We start from the raw sequence: 20,274 nt of genomic DNA on the forward strand, positions 1-20,274 counted from the left end.
GTCTGGACTTACACTATCGAATTTAAAGTTTGGGACTGACATAGATATAATTTGTCATCTTTTGAAATGAGCTTGGATGTTTGTTGGTTTTTTTTTTTTTTTTTTTTTTAGTATGACACCTCTCATGACTCAATAATTCACTAAAAAACTGATAAATGTGTTACTGTCCTATTCCCTCATTTAACAGGTATTATAGTGAGAACAAGTTAATTCACAGAGAAACAATGGCCTTTATTCATTTAGCCAAAGGTAACAAAGAGAAAATATGTATTTTAGGGTTCTTATAATATTCCTAAGCAACTGATACAAACTGAAACGGATCATTTCATTCGTTTGATTTAGTATTTATGACAGAGCTGATGCATTGAACAGGAGGACTCAACTTCTGTAACTGTTAACCACAAACAATAGTTAGCTTTTATGCAGAGTATGATATAAGGTGTCTTTGTTATTTGCAGTATTTAATATTGTTAAAAGTTATGCCAGAAATATAATGTTGGACACGAAAGAAGTGATCACAGCTGCAACACACATGTCAACAGGGAAAAAAAAGTCTGAGGTGCCATGCCTGAGTTGTTTTTATTGCCATTATATACGACAGTGCAAACTTACCAAACAGGATTCACACTCAAATATTATGAAAAAGTAACAGGTAGAGAAAGGAGATACATTTTGCATGCATATATGTTAAAATTAGCATTTTTTTTATTTCAAAGTAAAGAATCTATAACAAATTTGATGCATTTCACTGGTATTAAAGGTACTTAATTTCATAATAATATGACCAGACTCTTTATTATTCAATTCAATTAAATTCAATTTTATTTGTACAGCACATTTAAAAACAACTTCAGTTGACCAAAGTGCTTCACAGAAATACAAAGTAAAAAGACTTACCTAAATATATATATAAAACACAAATAAGACACCAGGATACACTCCAGTTTAGCGAGCCTGTGAGAAAAAGTGTGTTTTTAGTCTGGACTTAAACTGTCCTACAGACTGAGAGGACGTGATATACAGGGGGAGGCTATTCCAGAGGGTGGGTGCAGCTACCAAAAAGTCTCTGTCACCTCTGGTTTTTAGCCTGGTTTTAGGGACAACCAACTGGAGCTGGTCAGCTGACCTCAAGTCTCTGGTCGGCCTGCAGGGCTGCAACATATCACTCAGGTATGAAGGGCCCAAGGAGTGCAAACATTTAAAAGTGATCAATAAAGCTTTAAATTCCACTCGAAAGCAGATGACATCTCTATCCAGAGATAATTTTGTTATTCCTGTTGTGGATTAGTATTTGGAACAATCATTATTGCATGACATTTGACACTTGCCATAACCTTTCTACAAAACTTCTATTTGCAGTATTTCATGAAAAAAAATGAACAAACATTGAAGTTTGACTGTATGTGAACATTACTTCCAACAATAATGCAAGTATATTGTTTATTCATGGTTTGTATACAATATGAAAGATTTTCACATCATCTCTACAAATCACATGACTCCGGCCTGTATAAACTATTTCAGACTCAAGACCACAATCAAATCTTCATATTTGTGTGTAACGTAAGTCTTAATGACACGATGGTTTGATTTGATCTAAGCACAGCAGCTATGGACTGTTTGGAATTATGCAACTAAGCAGAAAAAAGAATATATTTGATCCTTTAGAGGGATCATTAAGCCAGCTAGGTTGATTTTGGAGGCGTTTGTCCTTCATCATTGTTTCCATCCCCCAGTATTATTTTGTCAGCAACAGAAGCAATTGATACCAAGACTCCAGCAGCAGCTCCAGCAGCAGCTCCAGCTACAGCTCCAGCCAAAACATCAGATCCTGGAAAGTCTAATGGAGAGAAGCAGATCGAAATAACTTCCTGTACAGATGCAATCATCGAAAGAATGTATGAAACAATGTTTTTTCCTACCATCTGGTAAGACTGTGAGATTGAGTTTGCATGATGAAGTGCGGATTTTGTTCGATGACATGCATGAGTACAGTCCTGATGTCTCATTGGAGATATCGTACAGAGACAGAACTCCTCCATCTGTAGGAGAAATAGACAAGTGCCATTGCTATCATGATATTTTTTTGCCCTCTGATTTTACAGACAGTGCATTTTAGGGTTACTGCTCATTATAAAATAAAATAAAATAAAGTAAAATAAAATAAAATAAAATAAAATAAAATAAAATAAAGATTAGATTAGGAATACAAATCTGTGAACCAAACTCTTGAAATGGACTCATTCATGGTTGTCTACCAAGATGTGACCAGATAGATTACTGGATATTATTTTGCATGAATACTCAATATACAAGTATTACTATTCTTACTTTGTTCAGTTCTGGCGTCTCAGTACTTACTTTGAGTTGTTGTGTGGGCCATGAAGCGACGCTTGGATCCTACGCTCTCGTGCCACCTCTCCCATCTGTACGAGGGTGGTGGAGAACCTTCCTCGGAGTGGCAGGTCAGATTGATGTTCTCACCCGACCTCACTGTTCCCTGGATCCCACAAACTGGTTTGGATACAGGCTCTAGAAAAAGAAGACACTGAGACATTTTCACTGACGTTTCACTGTAAAATTAAAGGTTAAGAACTTCTGGTCAAAATTTCTGAAGTAAGTGTGTGTGTGTGTGTGTGTGTGTGTGTGTGTGTGTGTGTGTGTGTGTGTGTGTGTGTGTGTGTGTGTGTGTGTGTGTGTGGTCTCAACCTAAAATTATTTACACTCCCTCTCAAGAAAAGTCCCAAGGGAACCAATCACAGTTTTTGTATTGAATTACCATTGACAACCAAGCGAGTGGTGGCAGCTGACTTTCCTTCGTCGTCACCTGGGATCAGGACACGACACTCATATATCTTGTCGTCTGCTGATGTGACAGAGGACAGTCGCAGCATGGCCTTTCCCCTCAACACATCCGCATGCATGAGAACTCTGTCTGCATACGCTGGTTTCACATCAGTGCGTTTCATTGGGTAGTAGTGGGTGACGATCAGGACCTGTTAGAATAAAAATAATACCAATAATAATATGTCATGGATAGATAGATAGATAGATAGATAGATAGATAGATAGATAGATAGATAGATAGATAGATGGATAGATAGATAGATACTGACCTCCTGATCATCAGGTTGTGTACCCACAGCAGACCATGAGATGATTGCAAGTTGTGGAGTGATAGTGGACTGAAAGGTGCAGGTCAGCGTGGCACTGTCACCCTTCAGTACCTCGTAGTTTTCTTTACTGATGTGCACATTGATGGCCCTTACACCTGACAGAACTGTGCAGATTAAAGAAAAATCATCCGATCATTCATTATGGCCTGAAGACATAGTGGAATACAGTCTGGCCAAACTGCTTTCAAATAGCAGAAACAGATCAGCTTAAATAATCCAATAATCCTCAACTGAGTTCTTAGTGTCAAGGAAAAGTAACAGAAGCCCTTTGCAATGTTGAACTTTATCACATGGATGGGGAAAAAATGTGACTGGATCCACCAACAGTGTGCACACACATGATTTTATTCCTTTATTGAACACATAATGCTGTAATCTCAAGCTGAAACTTGTGTGGCAGTAACCTCAGCAGTGCTCCACATTATCTGTAATGGGTTTAGTCATGGGCTTTGAAAGAGACACTACAAAAGGTACATTTCCTTCTTTGGTAATTTTAAGTAAAAAGCAACAGAATCTTCTGTAGTAATAGATGTTTTCCATTTTTTTATGTGCCGTGCTCACAAGTAGAAATGTTGTCCTGTTTCTATAATCACTTCAAGACTTTTGCTGGTGCTCAGTGCTTTCTTTGTGTATTGCGTTCTTGCAGTCTGCTCGGGTGGGGTACCAGTTCAAAATGAAATTGTTTCCATCTATGGACATGTAAATACATACACTGTGGACTGGTAAAGACCTAAAGACCATTTCTTCAATGAGTAACACCAAGTCCGAATCATGTAAATCAACAATTCTGAAATGAAGGTCTTTGGATATTTATTATGTGCAGAGAATTGCTCATATCAGCTATGCTTCTGATAAAAACTTAACTTTTTTATTATTTGAATAGCACTAGACATCTCACTCCACTTAGATGTTCTTGAAATTATCAGGCAGAAAAACCGGCTTTACTTTTCAAAGTATTTGAGACTTAGACCTTTGTGACTGAGATGCAAAGCAGCTCATATTTGATGACAAATTGATTTTATTATCAATTCACTCAACAAAATGCAGTCATGTATTAAACAGTCCCACATATTGTACATTTAGAAAATTCTGTTCTTTGTCTCCCTGTGTTTTATGTTTCTTAAATTAAGGCAGGAACCTGGAAATTTAAGCCAATAACATACTTTTCAGGTCACTCTGCACAAATTCTGGTTAAAAAATGTGTAATTAGCAAAAAGTAATCATTTATCAGTCATAATATCAGAACCTTTAATAATGTTTAGTTTGAAACGAGTTTCTCTTTCGAGAGAAGCATTTTTTCAGCTTAACAAAAACTACATCAACTTGAAATCACGCAAAAATGAATCCTTGTTCCATTAAAAAAACAAAACAAAAAAAAAACAAAACAAAACAAAAAAAAAACATGGTTTGTTTTTCATTCTTCTTGATAATTATGTCTCTTACCTGCCAGAAAAACGGTGAAAATCCAAAGCTTCTGGATCAAAATCATTTTTCCAAATACTGCAAATCGACTGCATAAACAGCTTCTGAGGAAAGTTGTTTTCCAGTCAACCCTCCAATAATCTCTGGACAGATGTGCTCCAGATGTGATAATGCCTCAATGGCTGCTTTCAAAATAAAATAAAACATCCACTGGCGGACTGCAACCCAACTCTTTTATGAGTATATTAATTCTGTCTTTTTCTCAATTCATCGTTTTTGCACAGCTTTTTGTTAATATTTGTACTTTCAGAATTGGGCATGACTTAAACACCTCTCACTGCATTTCAGGCATTTCTTTCTTTGTTTCACATGTTCATTTTATTGTAGGAAGATGCATCATTAATACAAAATAAGAGAGGCGGACCAAGAGTCCGGTACCAGGTTTAATGTTGTCGTGAGGTTTCCAGCGTGGTGGTTTTCGTCCCTCTAGCGCCATCTAGTGTTCCAGATCTTCAAACGCTGCGTTGCTCCTTTTATTTCATCCGGTTTGTAAATGTGGTGGTTCAAAGAAACAAACCCATGTTGTCCACATGTTTTATTTCTGTTCTTGAGCACAGTTCAGTGTGTTTCACAAGTACAAACAGTTCTGAAAAATTCCAAATCAAGCCCTCGAGTGACTAAATGATATTATACATGCAGCCCATTTCCATAATAATGCAGTAGAAGAAAACATTTTTGAAGACTAAATGGCAAAGGGAGATTTTAAATTTTTAAAACTTAGATTACATACTTTTAAAATTAAAACAAAAAAAAATTGCATACTGGACATCAGTGGCAACATTATCAAGCTGAAAAGTGAGTTTACAGATAAATGCAATTAAAAAAACATTGAAGCTGATCTAGTGTCGTTTATATACAGCAGGACACATGATGTAACTGTATGGAAAATGATTTCATTCAGTGAAAAACAAGACTATTTTTTCATTTATAGGTGAGAAATCTTTGCTACAGAAAAAATAACTAGTATAAATTGAGACAAATGTAAAAACCTTAAAAGCCTTCTGTGAGTTTAATGCTGAAAGAATCTACGACCGACACAGCCCACCTTCAAACATCGCCACAACTGTTGCATGTTTTGACTCAGTTTTTGTGTTTTAAAGTGAGTCACAGAGGAAATGACAGAAGCAGGTGAAATTACGTTCACAATTATGGTCAAACAACAACATCCTGTTTTCATCATTTCAGGAAGACTGCCCTCACAGCTGAGTTTGTACATTTTTGAACATTTGATAGAATTTCATACCTAAATAACATAAAAAAAAGAAATCTGTACACATTCCTGTACAACTGAGAAGATTTACAGCAGATACTTTGGATATGATTCATTATTGTTGGTGCAAATTTCGCTCAGATTATCAAAATCCAGATTAGAGAGCTGTTAAAATTGATACAGAACACAAAAATATTAATTTTGAATTTCATTTGATTAAAAACACAAAACCCAGTAAACTTTAGAAAGAACATTATAATCCCAGCCTGGCATGCAATCTTGCTCTGGGCACTTTGTGACGTACCAAGTTTCATCTATACCTGCAGTTTTAAACTAAAAACCCTGCACCTGCATGAAAAAGGAAGCCCATTATGCATCCTTTTTTTAAATCCTAGTTAAAGGGACACTTTGGTTTTCAAGGCAAATATAACAAAACAATATTCTGTTAAAATGTTCTCATTAGATCACGTACAACGATGTCAAGTCAAACCAAACTGGAGGTGAATGTTCGATCAAGTTTACAGGCCGTCGTCGTTCGTCGTGACTAATAGCGGTCGTCATCTCTGCGCTCATCGTAGCGTCGCTCATCTTCATAGCGGCGGTCGTCGTCGTAGCGCTCACGGCGGTTGTCGTAGTCACTGGCGCGGTCGTCGTACTCGCTGCGGCGATTGGTGTAATCGCTGCGACGGTCGTCGTAGTCGCGGTCCCGGTCGTCGTAGTTGCGGCCCCGGTCGTCGTAGTTGCGGTCCCGGTCGTCGTAGTCGCGGCCCCGGTCGTCGTAGTTGCGGCCCCGGTCGTCGTATTCGCGGCCCCGGTCGTAGTCACGCTCACTTCTGTCCTCGTACTGGTCACGTCGATCAGTGGCGCTCCTGACCTCAGACTTGTCGTGATTCTGGACGCTCTCCTCCCTCTCAGGGCGGCGGTTCTCACCGTTTCCATCCGCCTCTTTGTCGTGGTACTCATCCTGGCGAACTCTGAAAATTCAACACACAATACCTCAATATTAGAAGAACTTTATGAATTATTCTGCATCAATGTGACTGAATAGGTGGCAGCATGTGTTGATGTTATGGACCAAGAAGCTTCGGATGCAGTTTCAGGTCCTGCACTCTTGAATCTTGCCAACTAAGGCCCTATCCCATTTCTCTTTGTAGCCCTACCCCTTAGAAACAGAGTGCTAAGGGGTAGGGCCGAAAGTAAACCCCTCCGGGACACCCCTTCGACAATCGCGTACGTCATCAGTAGTCGCCGCTGCCGATGATGTGGGCAGATGCGACAACTGTTTGCCAAAAAAAGAATGTTTCTTACATTTTAAAACCTTACTCATCGAGAAAATATTTACATTTATGAACTTCTTTCATTGCGGACGCCGCCATCTTGCCAATTTTGCAAGGCTTTCCAGTGGCGGCCGGTGGCGAGGGGAGCGCTTGTTTTGTCCGCCTACACCGCGAGTGTCGGGCGGGGTCAGTTCACTTCCGCATTGGCGGGAGCGCTCGTTTATACACTCGCGCATTCCAGGTGGGCAGTTTATCTGTTGTGTTTGGAATGCACCTAGAATGCGCGGGTATGGAAACGAGTGCTCTCGCCAATGCGGAAGTGAACTAACCCCGCCCGACACTCGCGGTGTAGGCGGACAAAACAAGCGCTCCCACCACTGCCTCTCGCCACCGGCCGCCACTGCATCATACCCCTCCGTTTGGAGTGTGCCTCCAGAGAATCTCGGTTTGGAGGGGTGAATAGCCCTCCCTCTTCCCCCTACCCCTCCGTTATAATGACAATTGGGACGCTCCTACCCCTCCACGTGAACGTGCAAAACGGAGGGGTAGGGCCAAGGGGGAGGGCTAAGGGGTGAAATGGGATTCAGCGTAACGTGTTCCTGGATGTATTTCCTCATTAAAATAATGTGCACACATTTGAATGCCAAGTGAGTGAAGAATTAAACTTGGCTGTATTTTCTATGCTTATATTTAGAGCTTTGTTGGCTCTCATTACTAAGTGCGTTGTAAACACAAATGGAAAAAAATCCTTTTAAATTAAATGGAGCAATATGACCTCCACGATCTTTGATAACTCATAATATAATCAGGCGTGTTTGGGTTTCTTTGTGAATAATTTAATCAAAAGGATGTAAAACTAAAAGCAACCTCAATCTGAGAGCTGAAACATTCTGTGCATCAACACTACTCTGATGGGAACTTCTGTTTAAAAGCAACCACAACACTTGGCTGTGAGCAGTTCCATTTAACTAATTAATTCTGCTTTTCCACATTTTACATTCCTGTTTGAATACAATGAACTTCACAAAAAAGAAAAAAATGAAAAAACTTTTCAGTCAGAGCAACAATGGACAGCACACAGTTTCTCTTCCTGTAATCTCAAAGCCTGATGTGACCGACCACCAGCTCCACTGTACGTTCTGTGTGTGGCTGCAAGATAATCACCCCATGGCGTATTCCTTGTCGTCTTCTTTCTTCTTTCGACAGCAGCAACAGTAAATGATGACGATGAGCGCGATTAGAAAGGCAACAACTCCAGCTATGATTCCAGCAGTGGAACCGATGTTCATGGATGCTGCAGGGTTGGAGGAGCATGAGCAGAGAGAGGGAGGGAGGGAGCAAAAGAAGAATGCATATTGTGATGGAACTCTGCAAAGATATACTAATCTAAAAGTCAAGAAACGGTGCCTGTTGGACGGTTTTTTAATTACGTGGCATAACCGCGAGGGTGATGTTGCAGCTGGCAGACCGGATCTTGTTCTTCGAGGTGCAAATGTAGAATCCTGAGGTTTCTCTGGAGATATTCAATAGAGGCTTAATGGCTCCCCCTGAAAGACAGTCAGGAATCAACTGTATTACTGTAGGCATCATGTAACAGAGACTTTAATCTCACCGAGGATCAGCTTAACAGGACTTTAAAAAGCCCTTGATTGTAATTCAAATGTTTCTTAGTCTATGAGAATGAAGATTTTATACAAATAGAACAAATTCACATCTTGAGCACTTTTGAGAATACGAGGAGTAAAAAGTGATGAGATCCTTACCCACATGGAAACAATGCCAAATACATTTTTAAATGACAAAACTGTCGCTGGCACTCACTGTTAGAGACACCGGGGAGTTGACGGGGCCGCCTTTCCACATCAAACACTTCCCACGAATATTCAGGCGGCGGGGAACCTTCCTCCGAGTGACAGGTCAGGTTGATGTTCTGGCCGTACTCCGCTTTTCCCTCAATCTTACAGATGGGTTTCGACGGAGCCACTGCAAAGTGTACATGAAACAACTCGTGATGTTTTTTTTTTTTTCCCAATATATAATATTCGATCTGAGAGGCCAGAGATGAAGTGGGAACAGTTTCTCACAACACATGGTGAAATATTTCTTTTCATCCTGAGACCCTGTTTATGTGGCAACATTCAAATAAAAATGGGATGCTTCTCCTTTCAGAAAACTAATTGGGGAACATTTCAAAAATAATAGCCTTGAAGGTTCTTCAGACTGTCTTTCTTCATCATTTAGGGACACCAAGTGTTTTCGGTGTCTTTCTCTGCGATTCAGATGACTGTGGAGTAAATGTACAAACTGATGGAGATGTTCTGTTAAACTGAAAAGAGCGAGCAGCACAAACTACTGTGACTGTTGAGTTGCAAGCGCAGGAAAGCTTGCGACTGACCACAGTGCGCATGCGCAGCGTTTAGAGAAAAGTTGATTTCCCTGTTTCTAATGGGACGTTGCACTTCGGAAGCCGTCTCAAAAACTTCAGTTTTCAGAGCCTCTCGATGCTCTAAACGAGCACAATGAATGTTGCCACATTCACTCGAAAATACAGACACTGTTGTGTAATCAGGACATACTTGAGCAATCCTGTGGCCAAAAGCAAAACTGAGGTTATTACTTTCAAGTTAACTTAAAGATCAAGCTTCACCTTGATCAAGGTGAAAAACAACTAATTCAACTAAAAATGATCCACAATCATTGCGCCTTTACACTCTTAGAGGAAGTGTGAAGGAAGGATGAAAGTAGACTCTGAAAACACTTTTTTTTTTTTAAATTTTAGACATTTTGAAGAAAAACCAGCCCACATAATGGTGGATGCTGGTATTTTAAGATTATGAATGACCTCTCTCAATCTTGACATTCATGTGAAGACACAAACAACATTCAGGTCTTTACAAACACTTTAAAACTGCACCACGTATTACCGAGAACGACCAGACGTGCAGTGTCCGCCGGCGTTCCTTCATCGTCGCCTGGGATCTGGACACGGCACTCAAACATCTTGTTATCGCCCAGCATGATGGATTTCAGCTTTAGGTTGGCCTTCCCCTTTGGGACGTCAATATCTGGTGAAGCCCGGCCTTCATACGACTGACTGATATCAGTTTTTCTAATAGGATGGTAGTGGGTGAGGATCACATTCTGTAGGAAGACAGTAGAATTAGAAGAATGCTCAAAGATAACAATGTTTTCAGTTTTTTTTTTTTTTTTTTGGGGGGGGGGGTGCTGACCTCTTTAGCATTAGCCTGTAAGCCCTCAATCGACCATGTGATAATGACAACCTCAGGTGGCTTGACCTTGCTTGTAAAGGAACAGGGCAGTGTGATGTTGTCCCCTCTGGCAAACTCATACTGATCCAGAGGGATGACCACCTCCAGGGCTCCAACCCCCGACAACACTGTGAAGTGAAGAACAGTGAAATGATCAGCATTAAACAGAGGTAGCTCGTCATTCATTCAGGAAGCACATACATCCTGATTACAGCGTTTCTTTTCAGTGCTGTGCACGTGACAGCCAGATATCTATGCTTCTCTAGAAATTAACCCAGAAATGAAACAAAAACAAAATGATACATAAATTAACTGAACAACTAAAAAAATGCTTATTTCCATTTACTGATCGAGATATTAAAAGGGAGACACGAGGAGCGCCTCACACCCTCTTTTCTCAATTTTTGATTCCCCCTAAAAAATGTATCTTCGTCCAGCAGCAGAAACTCGAAGTTGATCCCAAAAAATAAATACTTGTACATACTGTGCACGACAGACTACAAGCGCACTAATTAAACTTTGAAATATTATTTTATTACACACTACTACATTGCATGAATTTGCTAAATAAGATGATTAACACGAGCTGATAAGACGGAGAGGAGGCTTTTCAGGCCTGTTCGTGTTTCAGAAGGTGAACCTGAAGGTGCGTAAACAGGTGTGGCAGCTCCGCAGGGCGCAAAGGCACAAACACTTCCAGAGAATCAAACTACTCACCCGCACACAGGAGAGTCAGGGCAGCGGGAATCCGCCTCTCCATCGCCAACATTTCTTACTTTTAACTAAACGCACGGACTCTCGCGGCTCCGGCAGCTTTCCGTCTCAGTCTGAAAGGTGAAGTCGAGCCGCCCGGTGATCATTTGCATCGAAACCCGGTGATGAGCCCGCTGGGCGCGCCCGCCGCCTCGCCGTGACTGACAGCTCCGCCCGCCAATCGCCGCAGCTCCCGCTGCCGCCGAACATTCTAGCCCCGCCCACCGGACCTGTCTCAACCTGCTGTCTCACCTGCGTTTACCAGGAAGAACGCCTCAATGGAACTCTTTCTGTGGACTTTAGGCTATTTTTATGAACATGAATAATTTTTTTAAACACATTTTTGACTTTAGTTCTACAATTTAAAAAACGCACAACAGACACCAAGTAATTGATATTCAAAATGTACAACCTTGTGAAAGAAAGCAAGTGTTTTGCTGTAAGAGAGAAACGAGAGGAGAGCAAAGAGAGTAAAGGAGGAGACCAAACATTCGGAAGGCGCACAGAATAACTTGTATGGGCCATCAGTTAAAAGAGGAGAAGCATTTCAGTTTCCTGTTGAACTGGTTTGTCTGGGGTTTCTCACCTTGAGGCAAATACACACACACACACACACACACACACACATACACAGAGAGAGAGAGAGACAGAGAGAGAGAGAGAGACAGAGAGAGAGAGAGAATATCAATGCCAAGTTTTCCATTTGAAAACAAAAACAAAACTTCTGCAATTTCAGTTGTGGAGTAGAGATTTTTTGCTGCTGTTAGTTGTTGTTCTTTAACAGATAAATCAGAAACTGGCCAGCAACATGTTTTGACCAACCCTGATCTATATGTATCTGGCCTTTGATGATTTCCAACTGATGAACACATGGATGGCATATTTGACATAAATTTTAATGTAAAAAGGGCTGCAGTGCTTTAGTGTCAAGTGTTGGAAGAATCACCTGCAACATGATGTCTTAACTCAGAATAAACCTTTGGTTTCTGACACTAATGAGGAGCCTGTGCACGATCAGAGAAGGATTCCATCTCTACACCAGAGTTCATAAGAGGATGAAGACATTACTTCATGTTTTCATGTTTTTCTTTTTTTATATACAGACATTCGACTCTGTGATGTGACCAACCTAGGAGTCAGAGGTGCAATCAATCCCTGTTGACTGGGATGTTTTGTATTAACTCGGCAATTTTCAAAAATAGTATATTTACTTTTTATTCTCATATGATACAATCTTGTTCTTCAAAATCAGTGATCGTTCTATTTAAATGGTACTGATAAACAGAATAGTTTTTATTAACATGTTTTTTTTTTTCTCATTACTTCAATCTAAACAGTAGTGTAATCAATCCAAACTGGAAATTACTCTATGTTGTTAACAAGAGGGAGATAATTAGCAGTTCTGCCAGTGCAGAAGAGAAGATATGTGTTCCTGTCATTTCAACTCCATGTCTGAGCACTCCTGTGATCACAAGCTGTTGAAGGAGCTGCTTAAGTTTGAGGAGTTTGCACTATATGGACATATATTCACCATTTCAGGTATTCTTGGCTCGGTACCATGATATAAATACAGAAAATAATTGACCTGTGATGTGGGATAAAGGTGATGTGTCTTTCACCACTGCTAATTGTAAATCGTTTACCCATTCTTTAAAGATTTGATAAAGCTTTATGTCATTACTCAATGCTGACTTACATGAAACTCTCATTATGCATCACTCCGTCAGAGCTGCTACCTGTTAACATTTTATGCCGTCACCCAACATTTCAGTTGACGACTTCTCTCTCTGGTTTCTCCCATGAAATTCGAACCATCGGTGCAGTTCTTGCATACATAGCAAACTTTTTTTTGCAGTTATCTGCAGATCTACAAGAAATCCAATATGTCATTATGTGACCCTCCCATGAACAGACTGCCGATTGCAATTACAGATGATTGTGCTGTGTATTTTTATTATACAAATTAGGCACCCAGCGCCTGATTATAGTGGAAGCATCACAGCATTATTTGCTTGATATTTACATGACATTTTGTGCTTCATGTGTAATTTTTTTTTCTCGATTGTGATTTCAGTCACAATCCTCTTTAGAAATGGGACAAAACATAATATATTATTTCCATCAGTGTACATTCCCACTTATTTTCCCCATATGAACATGGTGACCTCTTTAATCTTTTGTGCTCCCTTACCTCCATGTGATGGCTTCAGGACTCCCAGCAGTTGTCACTCCGAGTGACAGTTTATGAGTAACTGACAGGGATAAGAGGGCTTCTTTCTCCCTGGAGTATCAGACCCTGCTGGATTATCTGTCACAGTTTCTTTTGTGTTTGTGTGTGAGATCGCTGTGCTGAACATGTGATTCAGTGCACTGTTGCGAGAGGTCTTTCACAAACCATTTCTCCACTTGAGTGTCTGCTGAAGGCCTGTAATTCCTCTTTCATCCTGAAAAGTTCCATTTTCCTGGGGAAATGAAGAGGCATCATTTTCTACAGAAACCTGCTGAGTGCACAATGTGGAGCCATGAGGAGATCAGGTAAATTCATCTTAAAGACACAGCATCCCATGCTCCTCACAGGAGGTGAAAATGACACACTCCCCGCTGCTGTGCCACATGCTTCTGGCTTCGCAGTAAATAGATTTTCACCTGATTGAAAAGACATGGGTACACGATACCTGCCAGCAGCCATGATGGATAATTAAACCTCCTGTTGCTGATTGTTGATAATAATAGTTCATGAATTGTTCTGTAATTATAGGGTCATGCAGTGAAAAGATTGTGGTTCACTGTCAGGTTCATTTCTTCCTGTGTGAAGTTTGCATATTCTTTCGGTGAATGAGTGTGTTTTTTCTCTGATCCTCTCACACATTATAAAGCAATCAAAAACATGTCCAGTGGGGTTAATCGGTGGAGCGTGTGCATGTTTATTATGTAGTCTGCCTTTTTACCTGAAGTCTGCTGAGCTCAGCTTCAGCTTCCAATACTTTTATTTGATGAACTCATGGACTGATGGCTGTATAATTCTTTCCTAAGAATCAGCTTATAGTGTTACATTCATATGTTGCATGCAGCAAAAATAATCTGCCTAAAATCCAAAATTTCACATCTTTTATTTTCTGATCTAATCAAGAGCAGCACGGCATTTTGAGCTACGACGTCGAGATTTTACAACACAGACCTGACAGTTATGACTGACCAGGTTGTGTCCTGTGATCCGAGTGTAAATATCAACAGCAAGCTGATTAAAACCTTCCACAGAACTGTCTTTTAGCATGGAGACATTATAGCATAACTGAAGCTGTTAGGTGTTTGAGACAACACCGTGGCTCTTGCAGTTCACCTTGATCACTGTTTTGTCGTCTGTCTCTCAAACTTGTTGTTTTCTATTAGCTGACACATAGCAACAATCTCAGCTGCAGGCCTTTACATTTAGATAAATAAAAAACTCTAAAAATCCACTCACAACCTTATTGGCAGAAAATACAATACAATACAAGTCGAACCTATTTCATGTGAAAACTTCTTTCTCTCTCTAATGAAGTGTTTAAAGAGCTTTACCTGTCAGGGTTCATTGATTGTTTCATTCTTTCTCAAGATGACTTGTGAAGCTTTTCAGCTCAGGCCAACAATTTCCTGCCATCTCTTCTTTTGGAAATCGACTCGCTCAAACACCTATGGCTGATGAGAATTGTAAAAAACAACAAGCTCTTAAAATGCCTCTTAAAATCCAAATTATTTGCAGACACTTTTTCATTTAATAACATTCTCTCAGTCACATTTCATTAAGAATACCTTAAAACTGAAAAAAAATGTACAACAATCAACTTGTCAGGAGAAACCTCAATAAAGCCTGGAAGCATCGGTGCAGGATGTTCAATAATTCCTTCAGGAGATCCAGGTGGGACCCCCTGGGGGACCTGTCTTCTGGTAATCATGGTCAATAATGTTTAAACGTCTGGTACCAATAGAAAAACCCAGAGACACGTGACAAAGACGATTGATTTTGAGTTGAATAGCGAGATTTAAAGAAAAAGACACACTAAACCAAAAATCTTTATTTAGAGTTTGCTTTGAGGTCCTTCCTCATCCTAAAGCCAACACGATGGACACACATTGGCCAATTGCTTATTGTGTAATTTAGAGCAGCGTCCACTCAGCTCTCTTTTTTCCTCTGAGGAGCTTCATTGAGAAGCATCTCGCTGTGATGACAGCTGGGGAGAAGCGGCGGATGGAAGCAGACGCGTCGCCTCACACACGGAGCGCGGCATGTGGTACACCGGCCTGACCATCGCCTCTCTTTACGGCATCATTATAGTTTTGGGGCTGATCGGCAACATCACGCTCATCAAGACGTTTTGTTCTGCCAAGTCCATGCGCAACGTGCCGAACCTCTTCATGTCCAGCCTCGCGCTCGGGGACGTCCTGCTGCTGGTGACCTGCGCTCCGGTGGACGCCAGCCGCTACCTGACGGAGGAGTGGATGTTCGGGAGGATCGGCTGTAAGATCATCCCCTTCATCCAGCTCACGTCGGTCGGAGTGTCTGTATTCACGCTCACAGCCCTCTCCGCTGACAGGTAGGACGCCCTTTCCTTAAAGAAACTTTAATAATAAAGCTTAACGATTCCTGCATCAATCTCTATCATTTAACAGTTCTCATCATTTTATAGTTCTCTTTAAGTTTGGTCATATGCACAAATGCGATGTGTGACTTATTGCGTATTGACCAGCGGAATATTAGGTACAGCAGAGGTGTTTCTGTGCAGAGCCGTCAGCTGGTGTAAAGGATGAAGTCAGAAATCATGAGTCACAACACATTTAAATGACATGTTTGGTTGCTTACAGGTTAAAACTTTGTTTGGAGGATTATTCAATATGAAAATATTTGTTAACTTAAATTTTGATTACTTCAACTCTGTCATTTGCACTGTTTTTATGATAAACACATCCATGGTCAACATAAAAATAACGTTTTTTCACTCTTTTCTCTAAGGAACAGGATGATAGATTTGCAATACTGTATTTAACAGTGAATTGTGTCTGCATGGAGCAAACATGAATGGATAACCAAGCCACACAGGTTTCTGTCAGAGTTGATGCCGTTGGTGGGAAGAACAGACTCAACACTGCTTTAATGTGCATCCACCAGTCTGTCTGTTCGCTTTCTGAACTGCTTCACTGCTTTATCGAACACAGAGCAACAGGCTCTGGAGCCAATTCCAGCTGAGTGTGAGAGCATGGAATACAGGTCATTGGTCCATCACAGGAGAAAAACACACACACACACACACACACACACACACACACACACACACACACACACACACACACACACACACACACACACACACACACACACACACACCAGACAACCTTCTTGCGATAAAGTGAGTGCTTTAACCAGTCCACCAAAGGATGTCTATTTGTGCCTCTGCTTGTCCATTCCCTGGTTTTATACAATGGAACTACTGACAGGCCTCCTTCTCTTGCCATCTGTGTGGCGCTTTTAATCTAGAAGCAGGGATGTATTTACTGTGAGATTTAACGCTATAATGCTAACCACCATACCTCCCCATCACCATTAAATGGAAACGTGAGTCATTTTTGCTCTGAAAATGTGCCATATTGCCTCAAAGCTCCTTTACTTTAACCTACACCTCGGCTCAAGTAATCTACTTATCAATTGCAATATGATAAAATAATATACAAGTATTGTGAGACATATTGTATTATCTTTTTCTTCAGAAATGTTTGCCATTGGCTGTTCTTCAATTGAAAAAGACGCCTTATCTTTTAGTATTCCTTAGAAAGAAAGAAAGTCACATTAAAATAGTTAAACTTCTATTGAAGATTGTAACTGAGAGAACATGCTGGCAGTATTTCTCCAAAATGACGAACACATTCTCATCATATTACACTGTTCAGCTGTGTTGCAGATATTCTGTGCAAATAAAAAACATTTTTGCAAACTTGTGAGAACGTTAGAATATAAACCAGGGTTTGAGTCCTGTAATAAGATTCTTTTTCCACTGTCTGTTTTTAAAAAAACTACAAAAAAACAAAGGAACCTCTGAGTATGTTTGAGGTCAGGTAAATATGCCTCATAAGAGCAAGATCACATACCCGGTTGTGTATTTTTGTTTATATGCTTTAAAAGTTTTCAAAATGATTGTGGCCTGAGAACCAATGTTTGATTTTCCTCAAAATAAAAAATTATAAAAAAAAAAAAAAAAAAAAAAAAATCTGCTTTTCAATTATTAATTGCATTAGTTAAAAGCAGCACACACACTCCATGGTGGGCTACCTCCTTACGTATAATAATTGATTCTTCAAATTTGAAGCTGCGAGTTTGAAGAAATACTTCAACTTCTGTGTAAAAAGATCACTGGACAAACTGGTATTGCACTTTGACAGTTCAGAATTTTTCACAGTTGGTATTATAACTGAAAAATTATGTCACTTTAGTTCATTTTGCACTTTCACAAAGGTTCAATCACATATAAACTTAAAGTATTGGCATTTATTCAACATGATTTTGACATGTTCCCGGGGGGGGGGGGGGGGGGGGGGGGGCTCTTTTCTTTGTGTATTACTGTAATAATCAGGGTACTGTCAAGTTCCATAAATACTGATGATGAGAATCAGTGACGTCTTCTTGTCTAGATGGGGGCTGTTTTCACTGTTTCACTGTATTTTCACAGATGATGTTCAAGATCAAGAGGTGAGGAGATCACTACCATCTAACAGCATCTGTCTGTCTGCCTATCAGGTACAGGGCCATTGTCAAACCGCTGGACATCCAGACGTCGATGACCACGGCCAGCATCGTCCTGCGAGCAGCGCTGATTTGGCTGGTCTCCCTGCTCCTGGCGATCCCCGAGGCCATCTTCTCCGACCTTCACACCTTCACTGTCACCTCCACCAACGAGAGCTTCATCACCTGCGCTCCTTACCCCCATGCCGGAGAGCTGCACCCTCAGATTCACTCCACGGCTTTCTTTCTCATATTCTACATCATTCCCCTGCTAGTCATCTCCATATATTACACTTTCATTGCCCGCAGTCTCCTGAAGAGCGCCTCGAACCTGCCTGTGGAGGGAAACGTGCACGCTCAGCGACAGGCGAGTGCTGAAACTGAGATAGGTGACTGACATGACACAGAATAATCCATCACTTCCATCTGGAGATTCCTCACCATGACAGAATGGTGGCTTCATATGAAAGTGTGTTGGAATCAAAAATAGAATCGAGATGCACAGATATGAACATTTTGACGCACAAGTGCCGTGTTGGCTTTTTCACATTAGCCATGCCCATTTCACCAACAGCACAACTCTAGAACAGATGACGAACCAAAGCAATAAACTACAATGAAGGTGAATCAGGACAGACTGAGGAGCTCAGAGGACATGAGAGCAGAGTAATGGGACACGAGGCGTGAGGGGAGACCGGGGAACACGCGGTAACTTGAAACCCGACGTGAAGTGTAAAACCAGAACAACACCAAACACAGACACACCCTGAAACACGCAGGAATGCAACACGGCGAACCACAAAAACAAAAACACCAGGAGCATCACACACAAGGACAGAAGTAATTCAGCTCTCGAAAACTTTGACTTTTTACAGTTCAGTCACACAGAAACATGAATGGAACAATGATTTCCCTCTGCGATAAACCAGAATGAAGGGCCTGACTTCAGCCTCACAAAATCGCTCCTTAATTTTTACCTTTCTTTGCTGTTAATCAACAGGTCGAGTCAAGAAAGCGACTGGCCAAGACGGTGCTGGTGTTTGTTGCTCTCTTTGCAATGTGTTGGTTACCCAATCACGTCATCTACTTATACCGCTCCTATCACTACTCCCAGGTACCTGTTCACCAATCCGCAGTCTGTTTCTGTCTTTCTTTCTTTGTATTGCTTTTGTTTGACCTACCGGATGGAATAAGATCTCAGTGATAAGAAAATATCTTCAAAAAACACACAACCAGTAATGTTTGAATAGTTTCAGTCTTAATATTTCGGAAGTATTTGTTCTTCAGTATACTAATGCATAATAAGTCTGACTTCCTTCTAATTCTAACGTCATTAATTTAACTTTATTGTCAAGTGTTCTAATAATACAAAGGAACAATTTGCCTCAGAAGTAAACAGAGTAACTGTCAATTTTCTTAATTGCTAATGTTGATAACAATAACAGCACAATAATGATAACAAAGAAAGAACCTGGACAAAAGTCTAGTATTTAACACTTACTTTATAAGAAGTAGCTTCATGCAATCAGCAGCACAACCTGCAGACGACAGTCTGGAAATCACAGCCTCAGAGAAGAAGCTGTTTGCAGTCTCAGCCCTCTTCAGATCACCAATATACGACCCAAAACAATAATCAATGTAAATGCTCGATGATTTCTCTTTAAAACATGGAGCTTTTATTTGAAAACACTAAGGAAGTCTGAAGAAATTTAAAGTTATGGTTCAAAATAAAGTCCTGAAGCAAAGGCTTGTGACGATAAGGTGTCTACATGGGAAATGCCGCAATATCTGTTTTTCTGCGGTTATATATGATTTGTTTGTTCCTCTAAAGAGTTTCCCTTCCTCTGTCTCGTCCTGCAGGTGGACACCTCTCTCCCTCACCTGGTGTGCAGCATCGCGGCTCGCATCCTGGCCTTCACCAACTCCTGCCTCAACCCTTTTGCCCTTTACCTCCTCAGCAACAGCTTCAAGAAGCAGTTCAACCAGCAGCTGTGTTGCTGCAGGTACGTGACCGTCAAGCACTCCTTGTCGAGTTCCACTCGCTATAACGCCCGGGTGACGTCTGTGCGCAGCACCCGTCACTCCCTGGCAAGTCTGACCATGATCAACGGCCGACAGGTGTGACAGAGGACAGCAGCGGTCTGTACGTGTTGATGTTTTCTCTGTGAGTTCAGGTTTCTAGGAGAAACACAAGACAATGGCTCTATCATCACTTTTGGTGACGTTGGCTTTTTATTGTATTGATTGCATTGATACTGTGATTATGGAATTGATTAACTGTGACTGTATAAAGTGTTCAGGCTTCGTTGTAAGTGCAGTTAATGTCTCATATTGTACAATAACCACGCATAGTGTT

At 40.7% G+C, this 20,274-nt stretch overlaps 3 protein-coding genes across 3 annotated transcripts; 1 reads left to right on the forward strand and 2 right to left on the reverse strand.

The window, feature by feature from the left end:
- Nucleotides 1–568: 568 nt before the first annotated feature.
- LOC115389584 (cell surface A33 antigen-like) lies at nt 569–4,771 on the reverse strand. The gene is made up of 6 exons (XM_030093019.1): nt 4,620–4,771; nt 3,117–3,280; nt 2,780–2,996; nt 2,362–2,532; nt 1,923–2,042; nt 569–1,840 (listed from the first exon to the last, which is right to left on the reverse strand). The coding sequence occupies exons 1-6, from the start codon at nt 4,663–4,665 to the stop codon at nt 1,686–1,688; spliced, it is 873 nt and encodes a 290-aa protein (XP_029948879.1). The 5' UTR covers nt 4,666–4,771; the 3' UTR covers nt 569–1,685.
- A 407-nt stretch (nt 4,772–5,178) lies between these two features.
- Nucleotides 5,179–11,305, reverse strand: LOC115394097 (cell surface A33 antigen-like). The gene is made up of 7 exons (XM_030099266.1): nt 11,132–11,305; nt 10,376–10,542; nt 10,070–10,286; nt 8,967–9,128; nt 8,576–8,692; nt 8,310–8,439; nt 5,179–6,842 (listed from the first exon to the last, which is right to left on the reverse strand). Exons 1-7 carry the CDS (start codon nt 11,181–11,183, stop codon nt 6,413–6,415), a joined length of 1,275 nt encoding a protein of 424 aa, XP_029955126.1. The 5' UTR covers nt 11,184–11,305; the 3' UTR covers nt 5,179–6,412.
- A 4,128-nt stretch (nt 11,306–15,433) lies between these two features.
- Nucleotides 15,434–20,042, forward strand: grpr (gastrin-releasing peptide receptor). Its single transcript, XM_030094214.1, has 4 exons — nt 15,434–15,741; nt 17,934–18,285; nt 18,919–19,032; nt 19,779–20,042. Exons 1-4 carry the CDS (start codon nt 15,434–15,436, stop codon nt 20,040–20,042), a joined length of 1,038 nt encoding a protein of 345 aa, XP_029950074.1.
- Nucleotides 20,043–20,274: the final 232 nt, after the last annotated feature.

The sequence above is a fragment of the Salarias fasciatus genome, chromosome 1 (genome assembly GCF_902148845.1).
Source record: "Salarias fasciatus chromosome 1, fSalaFa1.1, whole genome shotgun sequence".
Taxonomy (NCBI): Eukaryota; Metazoa; Chordata; class Actinopteri; order Blenniiformes; family Blenniidae; genus Salarias; species Salarias fasciatus.

Bases quoted from the DNA above. Each gene is read 5' to 3' on its own strand.
- grpr (XM_030094214.1), top strand. From the start codon at position 15,434: ATGTGGTACACCGGCCTGACCATCGCCTCTCTTTACGGCATCATTATA. The intron at 15,742-17,933 runs GTAGGACGCCCT...TCTGCCTATCAG, and splicing joins ACAGCCCTCTCCGCTGACAG to GTACAGGGCCATTGTCAAAC. The intron at 18,286-18,918 runs GCGAGTGCTGAA...GTTAATCAACAG, and splicing joins ACGTGCACGCTCAGCGACAG to GTCGAGTCAAGAAAGCGACT.
- LOC115389584 (XM_030093019.1), bottom strand. From the start codon at position 4,665: ATGATTTTGATCCAGAAGCTTTGGATTTTCACCGTTTTTCTGGCAG. The intron at 2,533-2,779 runs GTAATTCAATAC...TTCTTTTTCTAG, and splicing joins CACTCGCTTGGTTGTCAATG to AGCCTGTATCCAAACCAGTT. The intron at 1,841-1,922 runs GTAGGAAAAAAC...TCTCTCCATTAG, and splicing joins TCTCACAGTCTTACCAGATG to ACTTTCCAGGATCTGATGTT.
- LOC115394097 (XM_030099266.1), bottom strand. From the start codon at position 11,183: ATGTTGGCGATGGAGAGGCGGATTCCCGCTGCCCTGACTCTCCTGTGT. The intron at 10,543-11,131 runs GTGAGTAGTTTG...TTCACTTCACAG, and splicing joins CCTGACTCTCCTGTGTGCGG to TGTTGTCGGGGGTTGGAGCC. The intron at 6,843-8,309 runs GTGATTATCTTG...TTGAATTTTCAG, and splicing joins GACAAGGAATACGCCATGGG to AGTTCGCCAGGATGAGTACC.